The 19,919-nt window shown below is 38.8% G+C and overlaps 2 protein-coding genes across 21 annotated transcripts in view; one reads left to right on the top strand and one right to left on the bottom strand.

The window, feature by feature from the left end:
* CASK (calcium/calmodulin dependent serine protein kinase) overlaps positions 1 to 19,919 on the top strand; it is a 412,700-nt gene that overhangs the window by 229,003 nt on the left and 163,778 nt on the right. The window lies entirely within an intron of this gene.
* GPR34 (G protein-coupled receptor 34) lies at positions 349 to 9,331 on the bottom strand. Of its 4 annotated transcripts, none has more exons than XM_031005772.3 (3): positions 8,530 to 9,331; positions 7,779 to 7,871; positions 349 to 2,070 (listed from the first exon to the last, which is right to left on the bottom strand). In XM_031005772.3, exon 3 carries the CDS (start codon positions 1,988 to 1,990, stop codon positions 845 to 847), a length of 1,146 nt encoding a protein of 381 aa, XP_030861632.1. In that variant the 5' UTR covers positions 1,991 to 2,070; positions 7,779 to 7,871; positions 8,530 to 9,331; the 3' UTR covers positions 349 to 844. The 4 variants fall into 4 exon arrangements, with proteins under 4 accessions (XP_030861632.1, XP_030861633.1, XP_055232419.1 ...); XM_031005773.3 differs by having other exon boundaries at positions 349 to 1,996; positions 7,779 to 7,868; positions 8,530 to 8,641; XM_055376444.2 differs by having other exon boundaries at positions 349 to 1,996; positions 8,530 to 8,627.

Here is a 19,919-nt window from a genome sequence, read left to right as displayed (position 1 = left end):
AGTTCACTTCTCCATGCCTTTGCTGTTATGTACTTATTTCCAGTTGTTTCGTATTATGAATGTTAGTTCACTGAGCATCATTACATGTTTCTTATGTACGTATTTGAGTGATTCTGTAAGATGTATACCTTGTACATGACTTGCTGGATCACAGAATATGCATGTTCAATGTTACTTTATCAAACTGTGGCTGAAATGACCCTATTGTTTATAAACCTGTTTTAAGTAAGGTGTGGTTTTAAGACCTATTGCTAGGCTATTGAATCGTTAGCTTATCTGTTAATTTTTACTATACAGTATTTAAATTCTTTCCCTTTTTATCTAAGCAGTGATAGATAGTGGGTGATCTCATTTTTAAATTAGGATTTTATTAATTATCTTTTCATCTGTTATAGAGATTTAGGCATAAATGAGTACAGTGGCAAATTATACAAGATTTTAAAATGATAAATGAACATATATTTTCTGACACATTGTCAGTTCCCAAATCATTTACTTTTAAACACACTTCAAATTAGTATCAAGTGCTTGATTTTAATAACTACTTTAGTCACTTGAGAAACTATGGCACTTTAATTATTTTGCTGTTAGAGCCATAAATTTCACTTAACTTCATAATCTATGTTAAGAGTATCAGCTTAAAAATGTATTTTGAAAAGATTTTACATACAGATTTCAAAGATAGTACCTTGAAATGGTTTACAGTTAAGCAAATGAAATATCACAAATACAAGCAGAGCTTTGAGATCTGAGTTTTGTAAATGCTAGAACTTTGTTTCCTAATTTTTTAGTTCTTCAAAGAATTAAGAGGCTGCATTATATAATTCATTTTAGTATGTTTACCTCAAGTACTTTTAGAACTAGACTGTATTTTCACTGCCACAGATGTATCATGCAGGGAGTATCCTGGTTTAAATTCTGAAGTGCTTTCACTCCTACTTGGTTCACCTTGAAATCGTCTAAAAAGAAGTTGGCACATTATTTTGCGAATGTTACTGGACATCAGGAAATACATGACTGGATCTAAGCAACTATTGAAAGATGAGAGAACCAGCATGATCTCATTGGTTTTGTGAACAATTTCTTTCCAGTAGCAAGATGATACATTTAGCTGTGAAGAAATGTAGATGAATCGAAAGGCATGATAGGGAACAAAACATATAGTAAAAATGATAAGTACAATAAAGGAGTTACGAGCTGTAGTGGCATATTTACCAGAATTAGGAAATTTTGACCTCCTTTTAGAAATCCTCAATAGATTCTTCCCAATCTTAATATATGAAAGGATTATTAGTAAGAAAATTAGCCAGAACATTACCACAAGAATGAAGTTAAAAATGGCTTCTCCTTTTGCGTTATGCTTATCTCTGTAATGGAAACACATTGTGGAATTATGCCCTCCTTTCTTAAGTGTTAAAATAATCATAGTTAGGAATCCACCAAGAGCAAGCATCCATACTATACAACAGACATAAATACTTTGTTTGGTTGTTATTGCCTTCCGTTGCTGTATAGACCGATTAATTTTTATATAGCGATCCAAACTGATGAATCCAAGCAAAATAATGCTAATGTACATGTTCATATAAAATAGTGTTCCCACAACCTTGCACAGAATCACACCTAGTGTCCACTTGTTTTGGTTAATATGATACATTATTCGGAAAGGGAGGCAGAAGATGAGTAGGAGGTCTGCAATGGCTACGTTAAGTAGATAAATTTGAATGGAATTTCTTTTACGGTGAATACCCAGAAATACATAGAGGGCGATTATGTTCCCAACCAGTCCCACGATGAAAATAACAGAGTAGGATGTTGTTAACACAGTAGATAGCAATTTTTCATCCATGGGACAGGTAGTAACATTTGGTGTTGCTGAGAAGTTTTGTGGCGGTTGGTCGCTATGATTGGTTATAAAGCGCATTCTGTGGGAGGAGTAAGGCCAGCTGCTGACTGAAGTTGTCGTCATTGTTATGGTATGACTTCTCATTGTCTTCTGTGGAGATCAAAAAGTGAAAGTGCTAAATGACATATTCCTCATGTGTCATTCCTTATGTCTTCAGATTTTTCCTACAACAGAATGCCAAACATTGAGTCATTTGCTGTTTTAATAACAGTTACTTTAACTAAAAGTGTAAATAATAGGCTGGGCTTCCCAGCACACGCCTATGGTCCTAGCTACTCGGGAGGCTACAGCAGGAGGATTGCTTGAACCCAGGAGTTCAAGGCTGTAGTGAGCTATAATTGAGCCACTGCACTCCAGCCTGGGCAACAGAACAAGACCCCATCTCTTTTAAAAAAAAAAAAAAAAAAAAGAGTGTAAATAATAAATGATTTATTTTCAGACATTGTGAGAAACTTTACTTTTATCCTACTGTATGTAGTAACATTATTGTATCATTAAACAAGCAGCACATAGTGTGGTATCTCATGGAGTTTCATGCTCTAACCTTTCCTGTGGCCATGGCCTACATTCAAGTTCTGTTTCATGTATTATATTAAAATAACTCAATTTATGAGATCATCTTCTCTTAGGGAAGTTCTTATGGGAATACAGATGGTGGTGAAGAGAAACGACAGCTCATATTTCTCAAAGGTGAGCATCAGTTTCTCTAAAGGTATGTACAGCCGTAAGAGAGCTGGGCCCACTGCTGGCCCTGCCCAGCTTCAGAACCACTTCCTGCCTTGACTTTTTCCCTCATATGTGGCATTCATTCATTTTGACATGTATTGCTACATGGCGTGTGACTTGTGGTGGTCTCATTCTATAAGTGGGAATAAAGAAGAGGATCCTAAATTTCTTTTCAGCCTAAGACCAAGGTAGGGGTCTTAGGGCATGCAATTAACATAATAGACTAAGAGAATACAGCACCTGCAAGGTTACACAGACTCTTGTATCACTGGACAGGAGAAAAAAGTAACCAAACAAAACCAAGTTAGCTGGCAGCTGCTAGTTAGCCACTCCTAACCTAGAAGCATAGAGTAATAACGTAGATGGGAAACAGCATGTGCAATCCAAGATTTTGGAAGTAACCTGACCAAAGCTTAAATGTGCCCTGGGTTCAATAAATTGAGACTTGCTAGAACCTTCAGAGAGATAGTGTTTGAATTCTACTTGTTTGTGGCAGCAGAGAATATTTGCAAAGCTACTTATTATTGGCCCATTGACTGCTGTGAAGAGCTTAGTCTGAGAGCTGGTCATAACAAGTAAAGAAAGCATTTCTGGAGGTCTCATCACATTCCTCTCATAGAGTGACTGCCCTATTTCTCTACAGCAGCCACTTAGCAGGGTTAACATAAAGATGCCCAGAGCAAGGTTCTCAAAATCAGACCCAGCTAACTTGTGACCAAGGGCAAATAACTTAATCTTTTCTATGCCTTAGTTTTCTCATTTGTGAAAATGAAAAATGCATAAGAAGAACTTAATCCTGGCACATAGTGACTGCTTAATAAAAGTTAGCTTTAATAAACACCTTTTGATTAATCTCATTTTAGTAAATATCTCACACTTGGCTAAGTACTGTGTGGGAAAGGAAGGTGAATAAGACAGAGACCCTATTAGTAAACATTTTGGAGGAGTGGACATTCAAACCCTGACTGCTACCATGCAAAGTGGATTTGAATTACATAAATTAAGTCCCTGATTTGATCTTATACACGGAGAAAAATAGCCTTTCTTAAAGCTCTACACATAATTTGATTAAGAACAAAGCATTTTGGTAGAGGGTAACATTAAGGTTTAAAATGTTGTAAAGTTGGGGAGCATTGATTCCACAGAAGAGGAACTGGCTGGTGAAGAAGAAGTTATGTAATCCCTGGTAAGAGCCTGTTTCCAGAATTCAGGAAAGTGGAGGGAGAAAGGAAGGGAGCGGGGAAGGACTGAGTCTAGTCTGTCATGTGTCTCAACTGCAGGAAGACAAATTTCAGAAAGTTTATAGAAAGGTATAGGCATGTTTCTTGTGATCTAAGATTCTGGTTTTTGTTTGTTTGTTTTGTTTTGTTTTTGAGACAGAGTTTTGCTCTTGTCACCCAGGCTAGAGTGCAATGGCGTGATCTCGGCTCACTGCAACCTCCGCCTCCTGGCTTCAAGCGATTCTCCTGCCTCAGCCTCCCGAGTAGCTGGGATTACAGGCGCCCGCCACCATGCCCGGCTAATTTTTGTATTTTTAGTAGAGATGGGGTTTCACCACGTTGGCCAGGCTGGTCTCGAACTCCTGACCTCAGGTGATCTGCCCACTTCAGCCTCCCAAAGTGCTGGAATTACAGGTGTGAGCCACTATGCCCAACCTGTGATCTAAGATTCTATAAGCAAAGGGCAATCTAGAAAGAATGTCAGGCTACCAAAAATGAAACTGATAATGCAACCTGCATTACCAGGAAAAGGAAAAGGGTGTCTGTAGAGGAACCACCTATATTGTGTGGTTATGTAGGGAGCTCTCATAGGTTCAGGGAATTGAGGCACAAGAAGTAATGTGATTTTGAGAGCTCAAGTAGCTGAAATGACGTGAAAAACTCACCTGTGAGTAGTTATTTTGGATTTTTTTTATTCTCTCATGTTAGATTTTAAGTTCCATTAGGATTAAGAACCAAGTCAATTTTGTTCGGCTCTCTGTACCTAATGCTTAGCATAATAAATATTATTAAATCAAAGAGGGAATTTAGTAGAAATGTATATGAAGTTCTACATGTGGATATTAAAAGCAGCTGTACAAGTACAGGAAGAGCTTTAGCTGCATTAACAAACACAATTGCAATTGCTCTATCACTAGCGTAGTGTGGTGGCAACGAAAAACCCATCTTTAGTTGAATTCCTAGATACGTGGTGTCTGAAATGAAAATTGTTACTACTGTGCTGCTTCCGTCCCAGGCTGGTAGGGTCTCACCTGGAATGCAGTGTTTGATCCACAGCAGCACACTTAGAAAAGGCCATGGACCAAATGGAGAGAAGAACTCAAATCATGTCAAAGAAGCAAGTTGAAGGAAATAGGCACCTTACCCTGGAGATGAGAATGCTTTACAAAGCCATAGAGAAAAGGGTTTCACTTTGTTATATGTGTCTTCACAAAGCAAAACAAGAACCAATGATAGAAATTGCAGAGACAGATGTTGCCTCCTTTTAAGGAAATCATTTTTTTCTAATGAAATGATCTCTCTTGGGAGGCAATATAAGGATCTTACCACTGGAGATTTTTGAGACTGCCACCAATTGGGTTCTTTGTAGAAGGGATTATCAGTGGTTCTCAATCCTGGCTGCATATTAGAATCCTCTTGAGGATTTTTTAAAGATACCAGTGCTTGGCTCCTTCCCCAGATATTCTGATTTAATTGGTCTGGAATGGGTTTCAGGCACTGGTTTCCTTTAAAAGCTCCTTAGGGGATTTTAATGTGCAGTCAGAATTGAACTCTTAAGCTAGATGGCCAAACCATTAACTAATATTTATTTAGTACTTTCTGTGTACCAGACACTGTGTTAAACACATTTATATTACTTCCTTTACATAATTCTTGCAATACTCTGTGAGGTAGGTATCACAAAAGAGGTAATGAAAGATCAGAAGGTTGGCCAGGTACAGTGGCTCACGCCTGTAATCCCAACACTTTGAGAGACTGAGGCTGGAGGATCACTTGAGACCAGGAGTTCAAGACCAGCCTGCCAGCCAAGGCAACATAGCATGAACCTGTCTCTAAAATAAAAAAAGGAAGGAAGAAAGAAAGAAAGTTCAAGAGGTTATGATCTTTACTCTTGGCCACACAACTCTTTTTTTTTTTTTTTTTGAGACAGAGTCTCACTCTGTCACCCAGGCTAGAGTGCAATGGCATGGTCTCAGCTCACTGCAACCTCCGCCTCCCGGGTTCAAGCAGTTCTCCTGCCTCAGCCTCCCAAGTAGCTGGGACCACATCCAGCTAATTTTTGTATTTTTAGTAGAGACGGAGTTTCACTATGTTGGCCAGGCTGGTCTTGAACTCCTGACCTCATTTTCCACCCGCCTCTGCCTCCTAAAGTGCTGGGGTTACAGGCGTGAGCCACCGCACCCGGCAGGCCACACAACTCTTAAATGACAGTGCCCAAGTTAGGACTCAGATCTGACTTTTAGAGCCCATGATGCTTTTCACCAAATCTCACTCCTTATCACATAGGATCAGCATTTTCTTTATTAATATTGAGTTCTATCAGCAGTATTTTGACATGATTCCTTTAACATACACTTTAACAATTTTAAGAACAGGTTATGCCATCTAGCTTTACTTCTTTGGAAAGGGTATTAATCTTATTTGCTATGTCCATTATTATAAGGAAGTAAATCCAGAGTTTACAGAATCACAAATCATTCATCAGAATGATTGCCACTACCCACAGAGCATATCTTTTTAAACTTACTTCTAGACCCGATAGCCATAATCAAGATGTCTCCAGAAAGCTGTTAGCACAAAGCACATATCCTGAAACCATTTGCCTCAGCTCTAATCTGCAAATAAAATAAGTAATAGTTGGACAAATCTGTCAGTAAGCATTTCTGGTTTTGCTTTAGTCTTCAGTTTAAAGAGCATAAAGCAAAGCCAATGCATTTGTTTACGTTATAATAGTGGCCATCATTTAGAACTATGTATTAGACAGCTAGCATACAATTATTGATTCACAAATTGACAGCTGAGCACCATGGTTCATGCCTGTGATCCCAGCACTTTGGGAGGCTGAAGCGGGAGGATCACTTGAGTTCAGGAGTTCTAGACCAGCCTGGGCAAGATGGTGAAACCCTGTCTCTACAAAAAATATAAAAATTAGCGGGTATGGTGACGTGCGCCTATAGTCCCAGCTACTCGAGAGGCTAAGGTGGGAGGATCGCTTGAGCCTGGGAAGCAGAGGTTGCAGTGATCCTAGATCACTCCACTGTACTCCAGCCTGGGTGACAGAGTAAGACCTTGTCTCAAAAAAAAAGAACATTAAAAAAAAAATTGGCCGGGAGCAGTGGTTCATGCCTGTAATCCCAGCACTTTGGGAGGCCGAGGCAGGCAAATCACGGGAGGCCAGGAATTCGAGACCAGCCTGGCCAATATAGCGAAACCCCGCCTCTACTAAAAAATACCAAAAAAAAAAAAAATTAGCAGGGCGTGGTGGCACGCACCTGTAGTCCCAGCCACTCCGGAGGCTGAGGCTGGAGAATTGCTTGAACCCGGGAGACAGAGGCTGCAGTGAGCTGTGTTCATGCCACTGTACTCTAGCCTGGGCAACAGAGCGAGAGTCTGTCTCAAAAAAAAAATTTTTTTTTTAATTAAAAATCACAATTACATTCTGTTTTAAACTTGGTGACTGTTTTTTTTTCTCCTTTGAAGTTGGTTAGTACATTACAATGTCATTCACTATATAAGGCTATTTACTGATATTTTTAAAACTACCTGTTTGATATGTTAAGAATTGCTTGTGAAGACAAGAAACAAACCACTGTGTTTACATAGGGGATTAATTTCCCAGTGGGCATTGCTTGTGACCCATGTGCTATATTGAAGTGGTCACAATAGTTTTGTCATAGTAGATAGTGTTTTTTAAATGTTGTTACTTGGCAAATCCTATTCACAAGTTCAAAAACCTAGTATTAGTGCATTGTACCCCCGCACCACCACCTACTCCTGCAGTTTTTTTCAGCTGGCTCATGTAGGAGTACTGGACCCAGAGGGCAGGACCCAACAGATTCCACTGTGACTCCAGATGAGCAGAAGCTTTTAAAATGCAGTTTGGGTATGTTTGTGAAAATATCACATTGCTGTGTTGAAATACATACCTATTTGGTAATAGTCGCAACCTTTCACCGTTTTTAGTTTGACTTGATAATGACTGAATCTATTCAGGGCATGCTTCAAAATTGCATTAACTGCTGTATACAAAATGAAAATTGGAAACATATTACTTTGGAAATAATACTATTAGTAGTGTGTTAGGTTTTGTTACAAATTTAACTGTGTCCATAGCAACACATTTTAAAAAATTATTATTTGAACTAAAGCATATTTTGCTTTCTCTCTTATCTAATATTCACCTTATTTACTTCTGAAACACCAAACTTAAATGTTATATGGTCTGGTAATACTATAAAATAGTAATAATATAATAAAGAAAAGACAGTAATTTAAAATAGGGAGACAGCATAACTTAAAGTCAATAAGTTATAATTTATAATACATTAGAAATAAAATGTATTGCATATGAAAATAACTTTTAATTCATGCAAGTAGATCTGCAAAATCTTGATGGCAGTATCCAAATGCAGTATCAACAATGTGACTATATTGACAGTAGGAGCTTAAATACCTTGAATGTCTTAAAGCACTTAAAGTAACTAAAAAGACAGTCTCATTTGAAATCAAGGCAGAGGTGTCATTCAAGCAATTTACTCAGTAGTTCTAAAAGCGAATAACTGCTGACATTAGAGTAGCCTTATCACCATGAATCACGTTTCACTTTGAATGTTCAGATAATCAAATTTTAGCTGAAATAAAGGTTCATTTATGTAGCTGAAATCAAGAAATACTCACAGTTCAGGTTCGCCAGAAGTAAAAGGAACAGAACCCCAAGCTTCCCTAGACACTGAGACTCGTCTTGGTTGTGTCAGCTGGGCTCTTCCATCCGGTCGTGGTGCAATTGGTTGGGGTTCTCTTCTTTTGTATGTTCATATGTGGTGGTAGGGTTTTTTTTTTCCCCCTCTTTTTTTTTTTTCTTTTTTCGGTATGACAACTCTCAGATTCCTTTTGAAAATATTAAAAAGCCCTACTACCATGGAACAACTTTAAGCTCAACCAACACTGAACTTTAGGAAATTATTTATATCTTCTTTATGAATACCTTCCAACTTAACAATTGTGGAACGTTTTCCTGCCCCCGCTCAAAATTTAAAAGTTTTATAAATTCTAAGCAGAAATATGTATTTTCTGTGTTTTGTAAGAAATGATACATAATATGCTATATGGACTTTCAAAGCACAAGCACTGAATTTCTGTTTCTTAAGTTTTCATCTGTACATTATTTTAGCATATTTTCATGTATTCCTTTAAGACCTTTGCTAAAACAAACTTGTATTATTAGGACTAGATGAGATTTCTGATGGTGTTCTCCCCTTTTGATCACTATGATAAACTCTCCCGAGCAAATTAAAACATCACCTGTATTTTAAGCAAAATAATGATGGGATTCTGCAGTCTTGGTTTTGATCCTAGTCCAAAATTTAACCACTATCTGTCCATCTATGTAACTGCTGGCCCTGCAGTTTAGTGTTATTTCCCTTTTTTTGTTGTCATTTGAAATGAAGAAGTTAGTTTTTATTCTCCCCATAATTGTTATCCTGCAGCTTGTTTGCAATAAATATTTGACTCATTGGGCTGTATCTAACATTCTAATTATTTCTAGGTACACTCTTCTGAACATTATATTCTCCAGAGCTTTTTGTTTGTTATAAATATGATATATGGGACAGGATATTTTTAAATTAATAGAATAAAAATGTTTTGTAGCTCTTACTTCCCCTTAGAACCTCTGAGAAGGAAGGTGGTTGCTGTATTGGTCCTGCAATATTGTTGTATTGGCAGGATTTTATTTTATTGTGGTACAATATGTAACATTAAATTTACCATCTTAACTTTTTTTTTTTTTTTTTTTTTTGAGACGGAGTTTCACTCTTGTCGCCCAGGCGACAAGAGATTGTACGATGGCACAATCTCGGCTCACTGCAGCCTCCACCTCCCAGGTTCAAGCGATTCTCCTGCCTCAGCCTCCCAAGTAGCTGGGATTACAGACATGCACCACCATGCCCGGCTAATTTTGTATTTTTAATAGAGACAGGGTTTCGCCATGTTGGCCAGGCTAGTTTCAAACTCCTGACCTCAGGTGGTCCACCCACCTCAGCCTCCCAAAGTGCTGGGATTACAGGTGTGAGCCATTGAGCCCAGCCCCATCTTAACCATTTTTAAGTATACAATTCAATAGTGTTAAGTATATTCACATTGTTGTGCAACAGTTTCTAGAAGTTTTTCATCTTGCAAAACTAAAACTCTTCACCACTAAACTATTTCTCTCCTCTCCCCCTGCCCTTGACAGTCATGATTCTTTATGTTTCATTGATTTGGACTACTTTGGACACTTCATATGAGTGGAATCACACAGTATTTGTCCTTTTGTGACATGTTTATTTCACTTGGTGTCATATCCTCGAGGTTCATCTGCGTTGCAACATGTTACAGGATTTCCTTCTTTTATCAAACTGCATTATATTCCACTGTATATGCACCACATTTTCCCTATGCATTCATCTGTTGATGGATTTTTGGGTTGCTTCCACCTCTTGACTAATGTGAATAATGCTGCAGTGAACATGAGTATGCATATATCTCTTCAAGATCCTAGCAGGAATTTTTTAATGACTAAATGGGCATTTAACTATGTGCATTCTATTTCATATAATCTAGTATGAATATATTTTTTTCTATATTATTTTCCTACACCTAAGCCAACCCTTTTCAAAACACTAATTGTTTTAATCTTCAGTTTCCTCATATTGTGACCACATTTTCTCCTCAATGTGAGTCAGCACAGCTACCACCAGATTTGAGTATAATCTTTTTCTAGTTCTTTCTTTATATAAGCTTTTTCCTGTTCATTCTGAACATTCTGGTTTGTCTCTGCGTTCTTAGCTCATTTTCGATATGTCCTCTTCCCTTCACGCTTCCTCTTTCTCTTGTTGGGATTATAAGGTATTTACATTAAGATAGAAGTAGAAAAGAACAAATGTATACGCTTGTTTGGTGCCATCTATTACTGATATCACTGTTCTCTTTAAATCCCAACCCTGGTTAAATTCAGCTCACCACCTACTCCAGGCCTGAACCTTGCCATGTAAAATGAGGACTGCTGGATACAAACACTCAATGATGCTGATTGGTCTCACTTCAAATTCATGACTACAAACCTCAAGTGGGCCCCTGGGCTGCCAACAGTCCTAGTATATTTCCTTAGTCCAGTGGTTCTCAAAACAGGGGTCCCAAACGAGTTGCGCCAACATCACTCAGAAGCTTGTTAGAAATGTATGTTCTTAGCTGGGCATGGTGGCGTACGCCTGTAGTTCCAGCTACTTGGGAGGCTGAGATGGGAGGAGCACTTGAGCCTGAGAGTTTGAGTCTAGCCTGGGCAACATAGCAAAACCTTGTCCCTAAAAAAAAAAAAAAGAAAGAAAGAAAAGGCCAGGTGTGGTGGCTCACGCCTGTAATCCCAGCATGTTGGGAGGCCGAGGCGGGCAGATCACCTGAGGGTCAGGAGTTCGAGACCAGCCTGACCAACATGGTGAAACCCCGTCTCTACTAAAAATACAAAAATTAGCTGGGTATGGTGGCACGCACCTGTAATCCCAGCTACTCAGGAGGCTGAGGCAGGAGAATCGCTTGAACCCGGGAGGCAGAGGTTGCAGTGAGCCAAGATTGCACCATTGCACTCCAGCCTGGGTGACAGAGCGAGACTCCGTTTCAAATAAAAAAAGAAAAAAAATGCATGTTCCTGACTTCATCCCAGACCTGTGAGCCAGAAATTCTGGGGATGGGGCTCAGCAACCTGTGTGATTCTGATGCTAAGGTTTGAGGACCACTGCTTAATCAGTTCATTCTTCTATTCCTTGAAAATACTTTTTCACACCTGTACTCTTCTCAGACTGCCAGGAACCCCCCTCCTTCCTCACTCCCACCTGGTGATCACTTTTTATTTCACTGAGAAAATAGAATCACTCAGAAGAGAATTTTATTGTCTTCCAGTGTCCACCTCTGCTAGTATATACAAATGTCTCTCTCTAAGAAACAAAAGCCGGGCGCAGTTCTTCATGCTTGTAATCCCAGCACTTTGGCCAGCTGAGGTGGGCAGATCCCTTGAGCTCAGGAATTCAAGAGTAGCCTGGGCAACATGGCGAAACCCTGTCTTTACAAAAAACTACAAAAATTAGCCAGGTGTGGTGGCACATACCTGTAGTCCCAGCTACTCAGGAAGCTGAGGCAAGAGGGTGGCTTAAGCCCCAGGAGGTGGAGGCTGCAGTAAGCCATGATTGTGCCACTGCACTCTAGCCTGGGTGACAGTGAGACCCTGTCTCAAAATAAATAAAATAAAAAATTTTAAAACCTCTATAAAAAAGCTCTAGGTACTACTATGGAATTACCTATAGAATATATTGTTATGTGGAAATTTTGAATATTTGTACATATTTTCTTATTTTTAAAAAACTGAAGGATAAACTGAAAACTGATAAAAATAGTTACCAATGGGGAAGAAAAGATTGGGAGTGGGGGAAGAGTGCAAAAGCCAGACCTCTCTGAATAGTATCTGTTTTACAGTTTGTACTTTAGAACCTATGTACATGTTTTATACAATTAAAACACCAAATTAAGGCAAAATCTAGTTGAAACAAATGAACCTCACTCTATTGCAAAGTGAAAGCATAACCACAAGGAGAATTATTTTTGGTAACTTTTAAAATAGGGTAGGGGTTTTTGTTTTGTTTTTACGTAATTTTAGACTTATAGAAAAGTTATGAGAACAAGTACGAGGATTCTAGATACCTTTTACTCAGATTCTCTATGTTAACATTTTTTCCTTCATTTGTTTAATCCTTCTCAATCTCTCACTCTCATCCATTTATGTATTTCCTAAAAATAGGGAATTCCTTTACATAGCTGCAGTACAGTTATCAAAATCAGTTAATTTATGTTGACCTAATATCATTATGTATTCTACAGACCTTGTTAAAATTTCATCAGTTGTCCTAGTAATATCCTTTATAACAAAAATAAAAACAAACCGGGCATAGTGGCTCACACCTGTAATCCCAGCACTTTGGGAGGATGAGGCGGGCAGATCACTTGAGGCCAGGAGTTCGAGACCAGCCTGGCCAACATGCCAAAACACTGTCTCTACCAAAAATGCAAAAAATTAGTCAGGCATGGTGGCACGCTCCTGTAATCCCAGCTACTTGGGAGGCTGAGGCACGAGAATTGCTTGAACTCGGGAGGTGGAGGTTGCAGTGAGCAGAGATCATGCCACTGCACTCCAGCCTGGGTGACAAAGTGAGACCCTGTCTCGAAAATATATATATATTAAAAACAAGATCTATCTTTTTAGTCTCCTTTAATCACTTTAACCTGGAACTGTATTTGAAGAATATAGGCCAGTTACTTTCTAGAATGTCCCTCTTTGGGTTTGCCCAGTGTTCCTTCATGATTAGATCTGGTTATGTACTTTGGCAGGAATACCACAGCAGTGTTGCCAAGTTCTCAATGCATCATATCAGGAAGCACATGCTATCAATCAGTCCCATTAGAAGCAATGTTAACTTTGCTAGTTTCTGCTGGGTTTCTCCCCTGTAAAATTACTAGTTTCCCATTTGTAATTAATAAGTATCCTGTAGGGAGATATTTAGAGATCACATAAATATCTTACCACTCTTCAAACTTTCACTCACAAGTTAGCATCCTTGATGTTTCTTACCTGAATCAGTTATGATAATGAAAACTGACAGATTCCAGCATTTCTTCTACATTTAATTGATTTTCTACTTAAAGCTTTTCCTCCTTCCCCATTCATGTATTTGTTTATTTATTTACATCAGCATAGACTCATGGATTCTTACTTTACTCAGTAGTAAAATGCTATTTTGACCGGGCATACCTAGTGGGATATATCTTAAGGACAAAAAGAACCACAAAATCTTAAACATCATTCAGTGGTGTTGTTATTGATAATGTAGGTATATTACTATTATTTTAAAACTTTCACACACACACACACACACACACATTCTGAAGCACAAAGCAAATGAGTAATTATGTTAGTATCATTAGGTACCAAGATTACAGTTGACCCTTGAACAACATGGGGATTGGGGTACTAATCCCCGCACAGTTGAAAATCCATGCATAACTTTTGACTCCCCCAAAACTTAACTACTCCTGGAAGCCTTACCAATAACATAGTTGATTAACACATATTTTGTGTTATATGCATCAAGGGAGCCTCAAGTGATCCTCAAGTGATCCTCCCACCTCGACCTTCCAAAGCACTGGGATCATAGGCATGAGCCACCACTCCCAGCCGGTTTGATAATTATAGAAAGAGGTTTGGCTTTAAAAATGTCAAAATAGCAGGATGCAGTGGCACATGCCTGTAGTCCCAGCTACTCAGGAATCTGAGGCAGGAGGTTTGCTTGAACCCAGGAGTTCTGGGATGTGGTGCATTATGCCAATCAGGTGTCCACATGAAGTTTGGCATCAATATGATCTCCCGGGAGGGGGGTACCACCAACTTGCTTAAGGAGGGGTGTGAACTGGCCCAGGTTGTCAGCAGAGCAGGTCAAAACTCCCGTGCTGATCAGTAGTGGGATTGTGCCTGTGAATAGCCACTGCGCTCCAGCCTGGGCAACAGGGCGAGACTCCCACCTCTGAAAATAAATTAAAATGAAATAATGTCAACATAACAGGAGGATCAGTTTTTGTCAGCAAAGAGGCAGCAGATGAGTTCTCAGATGCCATTCAGAAAAGTATTGAAGAGGAGCAATATCTGCCTGAACAGGCTGTTAATATGGATGAAAAGTACCCTATTCTGGAAAGAAAATGCCACAAAGAACGTCTATTAATAAGGAACAGAAGCAAGCACCAAGATTTAGGGCAGGAAGGGATACACTAACTCTAATAAGCATAGTCCTGATATAATTCCAACTGCATTTGCACAAAACAGTAGAGTCAGCCTATCTGCCTCACTTGAGGCCAGGAGTTTGAGATGACCCTGGGCAACATAACGAGACACTCTAACCCCCCAAAAAATGTTTTTAATTAGCCAGGCATGGTGGCACACACTTGTAGTGCCAGCTTCTCTGGTGGCTGAGGCAGGAGGATCGCTTGAGCCCAGGAGTTCAAGGCTACAGTAAGCTATGATTGCACCAACTGCACTCCAGCCTGGGTGACAGAGTGAGACCCTGTCTCTTAAAAAAAAAAAAAAAAATTTATCAAACTGTCTTTTGCCACCATTGTATTCTCCAGCTTTTAGATCCTTCACTTTTTTTTCTTTTTTTTTTCCTGAGACAGTCTCGTTCTGTCACCCAGGCTGGAGTGCAGTGTCAGCCTCCTGGGTTTAAGCAATTTTCCTGCCTCAGCCTCCTGAGTAGCTGGAACTACAGGCACGCGCTACCATGCTGGGCTAATTTTTGTATTTTTAGTAGAGATAAGGTTTCGCCATGCTGCCCATGCTGGTCTCAAAGTCCTCCACTCAAGTAATCTGCCCACCGCAGTCTCCCGGAGTACTGGGATTATAGGCATGAGCCACCACACCTGACCCCTTCACCTTCTTTTTGCTTTAAGTTGCCATTTCGCTTTTTCTCAAATTATGTTAGAATCTATAGGTATATCTTTTTTATACCCACATAAAAGCTGCATTTTCAATACTACTTAAAAAGGTATTTCACAAAAAATGCAAGATTTTAGCACCTACTGGTGTTAGCTGCAGGAGTAGCTTCATGAATTTCCTTTCCTTTTTTTTTTTTTTTTTTTTTACAGTGGTCCTTATGTTGGATTCATTTATCTTGAGATGGCAGCCAATTGCAGTTGCAGACCTCAATCTACAATACATATCAAGCAATTCAGCTTTTCCTTTTTTTTTTTTTTTTTTTTTTTAAGGTGGAGTCACCCAGGCTGGAGTGCAGTGGTGCAATCTCGGCTCACTACAACCTCCGCCTCCCAGGTTCAAGCAGTTCTCCCACCTCAGCCTACTCAGTAGCTGGGATTTGCAGGCGCCTGCCACCATGCCCGGCTAATTTTTGTGTTTTTAGTAAAGATGGGGCTTCACCATGTTGGCCAGGCTGGTCTCGAACTCCTGACCTCAGGTGATCCACCTGCCTCAGCCTACCTTTTTCTTGTAATGTCATGACTTTCCTGTTTCTTAGGAGCACTTCTAGCATCACCAATGGCACTTTTTATGGATCCTATGGTTTAAGGTATTGCACTAAACACAGTGAAAATAATATGAGAACTGTGAGATTACTTTTACTGTGATATGCAATTTATTGGAGAGATGAACTGCTCAGGCAAAGATAAGAAGCATCACACAACATATTAGGTGAATACTCACGAGACTTGAGCTCACTGCAACAGCAACAGGAGGGAGCTGTGAAATTATTACAGTAGTATAATATGTACTACAGTTAATTTTATGGTTATGATTTAATATTGCATTCTTTGCATTTGTTCACATTTCTCTTGACTGAATGGCACCATTTACAGTCTGTGTAGGTGTAAGTTTTGATAAATTTTAACTCTTTATAATAGATTTGTGTACATTTTTATAGTACTAAATAATAAAATAGTATCTAAATATGTTTTATGCATTTATGATATAGCTTTTTCTTAATTTTTAATTCCAGAAGTCATCCTTCACCTTTTTCTTAATTTTTAAAATAGTTCTAGGCAACATGGTTGGTCCACGAGTTTTTTCAAATTGTTACGAATCTCCAAAAAAAACTTTCAGTATATTTTGTTGAAAACAATCCATGTATAAGTGGACCCACACAGTTCAAACCCATGTTCAAAAGTGAACTATACTTGCCAAATCAAAGAATTAAAGTAAAAACGCTATAATTGAATAGGAAGAAATATTAGCTTGAACTTGTGGTTTATTTATTTATTTTTTTTTTTGAGACAGAGTTTTGCTCTTGTTGCCCAGGCTGGAGTGCAATGGCATGATCTCGGCTCACCGCAACCTTCACCTCCCAGGTTCAAGCGATTCTCCTGCCTCAGCCTCCCAAGTAGCTGGGATTACAGGCTTCCGCCACCACACCCAGCTAATTTTTGTATTTTTAGTAGAGATAGGGCTTCACCATGTTGGCCAGGATGGTCTCAATCTCTTGACCTCGTGATCCACCCACCTCGGCTTCCCAAAGTGCTGAGATTACAGGCATGAGTCACTGCGTCCAGCCAATTTTTTTTTTTTTTTTTTTTTTTTTGATACAAGGTGTTACTCTGTCACCCAGGCTGGAGTGCAGTGGTGCAATCTCAGCTCACTGGGTTCAAGTGAAGCTACTGCCTCAGCCTCTCGAGTAGCTGGAATTACAGGCATGTGCCGCCACACCCGGCTAATTTTTGTATTTTTAGTAGGGACAAGGTTGGCCGGGCTGGTCTTGAACTCCTGACCTCAAGTTATCCACCCACCTTGGCCTCCCAAAGTGCTGGGATTACAGGCATGAGCCACCGCACCTGGCCCACATCATGGATTTAAATCGTTTTTTGCACTAAAAAGAAACAGGGCTACTTAGAGAAATGGCTGATTCCAGATCTGGGGCAAGAAATGGACATGACAAGCCTGGAACATCATCTTGTGACTGAAAGCAAGGAAGTTATCAGACTTCTGGAGTCTTACAAAAATACAGAAGAACTGACTTAAAGTCCCACTGGCCCAAAATGGGACAATTTGAGCACAAAAATTTGTAAAGGCAGCAATTGATTAAAACACATTAAATATATAAAAATCTGTAAGTTCATAATAATTAAAAAAAAAAAAAACCTCATCAGTCACCTTTGGAGGTTGCCTAGAAACTAACTTGGTATTCTGGAAATAAATTATAACAGCTTTATTCATAATATCCAAAAACTAGAAATAGCCTAAATGTCTGTCAACAGGAGAATGGACAAACTGATATATTCATACAATGGAATACTTACGCAGTAGTAAAAAGAAATGAACTACTGATCACAACAAAATGAATGAATCTCAGAACATGCTGAATGACAGAAGCCTTACATAAAAGAATACATACTTACGGTTTTGTGTCTATCAAGTTCTAATATAGGCAAAACAAACCTATGGTGAAAAAATATCAGAGTAGTGGTTTGCACTGGGGGAGATGGCAGCAGAGATTGAATGGGAAGGGGATGAGGGAGGGAGGTTTGTGGGATAATGAATTTTTTTAGGGATTTGGGTTACACAAATGTATGCAGTTCATCAAAACTCTAATGGTACGCTTTTGTGCATTTCACAGTATATACATTTTTTACCTTAAGCATAACTGTATTTTTTTTTACTTTTTATAGAAGTTTTAAGAGACAGGGTCTTGCTGTCACCCAGGCAGGGGTGCAGTGGCACAACTGCGGTTCACTGCAATCTTAAGCTCCCAGGCTCCAGTGATCCTCCTACCTCAAGTTACTGGTCCCAAGTTACTGGGACCACACGTGCACGCCACCAAAACTGGCTTTTTTTTTTTTTTAAGTAGAGGCATAATTTTAAACAAATATTAAATTTCAATGATATGTGTGCTAAGGTGTATTAAAAAGTAAGATGGATAGAAGGATAAAGAGATAGATATTTGATAAAGCAAATGTAACAATATTTAATTGTAGAATCTAGGTGGCTCTTTACAATATAATTCTTTCAATTTTCTATATGTTTGATAGTTTTCATAACAAAATGTTGAAGAAAACCTCCATTTTGGCACCTCTAATTATGGGTCTAGGCATCAACATCTGCTAACATCATTGAGTGAAAAGTTGATGGTGAATCTTATAATGATGGGTCAGGCAGACAACACCTGAACCCACTGCTCAATCCTGTCACTAAAAGTAGGATAGCCAGGTGCTATGTTCTTCCTGTTGCAATACAATAGATATATCACCTATGAAGTATTAGTGCATACAACTAAAATTGAATCTGAATCTAATCAAGATTCTAGATCTAACTACAAATTTACAGGAAATACAGGAGAGTAAAGAACATTAAATAATACCATGTAGGTACCATTAGTCAAGTACAGATTGTGGGAGATTTCACAGGAAAAATTACCTAGTATCTTAACAAATCAATGGCATGAACATTGGAAAAAAAAAAGCATAAGGAAGGGGATCTGTTACAGAGTAAGAGACACTCACAAGACACAGTCATCAAATGCAATGTACAGACCTTGGATCCTGTCTAGAACCAACCAACCGTAATAAGACCTTTCTTCTTTTTTTAGTCTGTTCTACTCCTTCAAGTTATTGGTAGAGAAAAGACATTTTTGAGACAATCAAGGAAAACTGAATGTGGACTGAGTATTAGATGATACTAAAGAAGTATTGCTCATTTTGTTGGACTTAATAATGATATTATGGTTATTTTTAAGTCCTGTGTTAGAAATACTGAACTATTAACAGGTTAAATTACATTTATGTTAAAATACTTCTGGGGAAAAAAGTAAACAGTTGGGGATAGATGAAGCAAAAATGAAAGAATGTCCTTGTTTTTGGGTTTTTCGTTTGTTTGTTTTTGTTTTATTTTTGCTTGGAGACGGGCAAGTTGCCCATACATCCCAGCAGGCCAGGGGAGGAGCTGAAAGAATGTCAGTAATTGCCAAAGCTGGGTGATAGATACATGGAAGTTTATTAATCTATTTTCTCCACTTGTAAATGTTAAAAAGAGGCATCCTCAGCTTCACACTTTCTTCTACATCCCATTTCTCCATTTTTACTACAGTAAGACTGTGAAAGATATCTGTATTTACTGTCACTACATCATCTCCTCCCATTCTCTCCTGAACCTGGTCCAATGGGGATTTTTGCCTCCATTGTGCCACCAAAACCACTCTTATCAAGGTCACCAGTAACTTCCAAATTGCCAAATCTAATGGTCAGTTCTCAGTTCTCATTTTAAATGACCTTTGTAACATTGATGACTACTAATCATTCCTACTTGAAAAAGTTTCTTCACTTGACTTCCGGATACCAAACTGATTTTCCTCCTGCTTCACTGTCTAGACCTTGTTTTCTTTGCTAGATTTTTTCTTCTGACTTCAGATACTGGCGTGCACCAGGACTCAATCCTCTGACTCTTCTCTGTGACTTCCTAAGCAATTTCATTCATTGCCATGGCTGTAAATATCATCTGTGTA

Source organism: Gorilla gorilla, chromosome X, assembly GCF_029281585.2.
Source record: "Gorilla gorilla gorilla isolate KB3781 chromosome X, NHGRI_mGorGor1-v2.1_pri, whole genome shotgun sequence".
Classification (NCBI taxonomy): Eukaryota; Metazoa; Chordata; class Mammalia; order Primates; family Hominidae; genus Gorilla; species Gorilla gorilla.
Note: the sequence above shows the minus strand (reverse complement) of the source record. Positions and strands in the feature narration are given on the sequence as shown.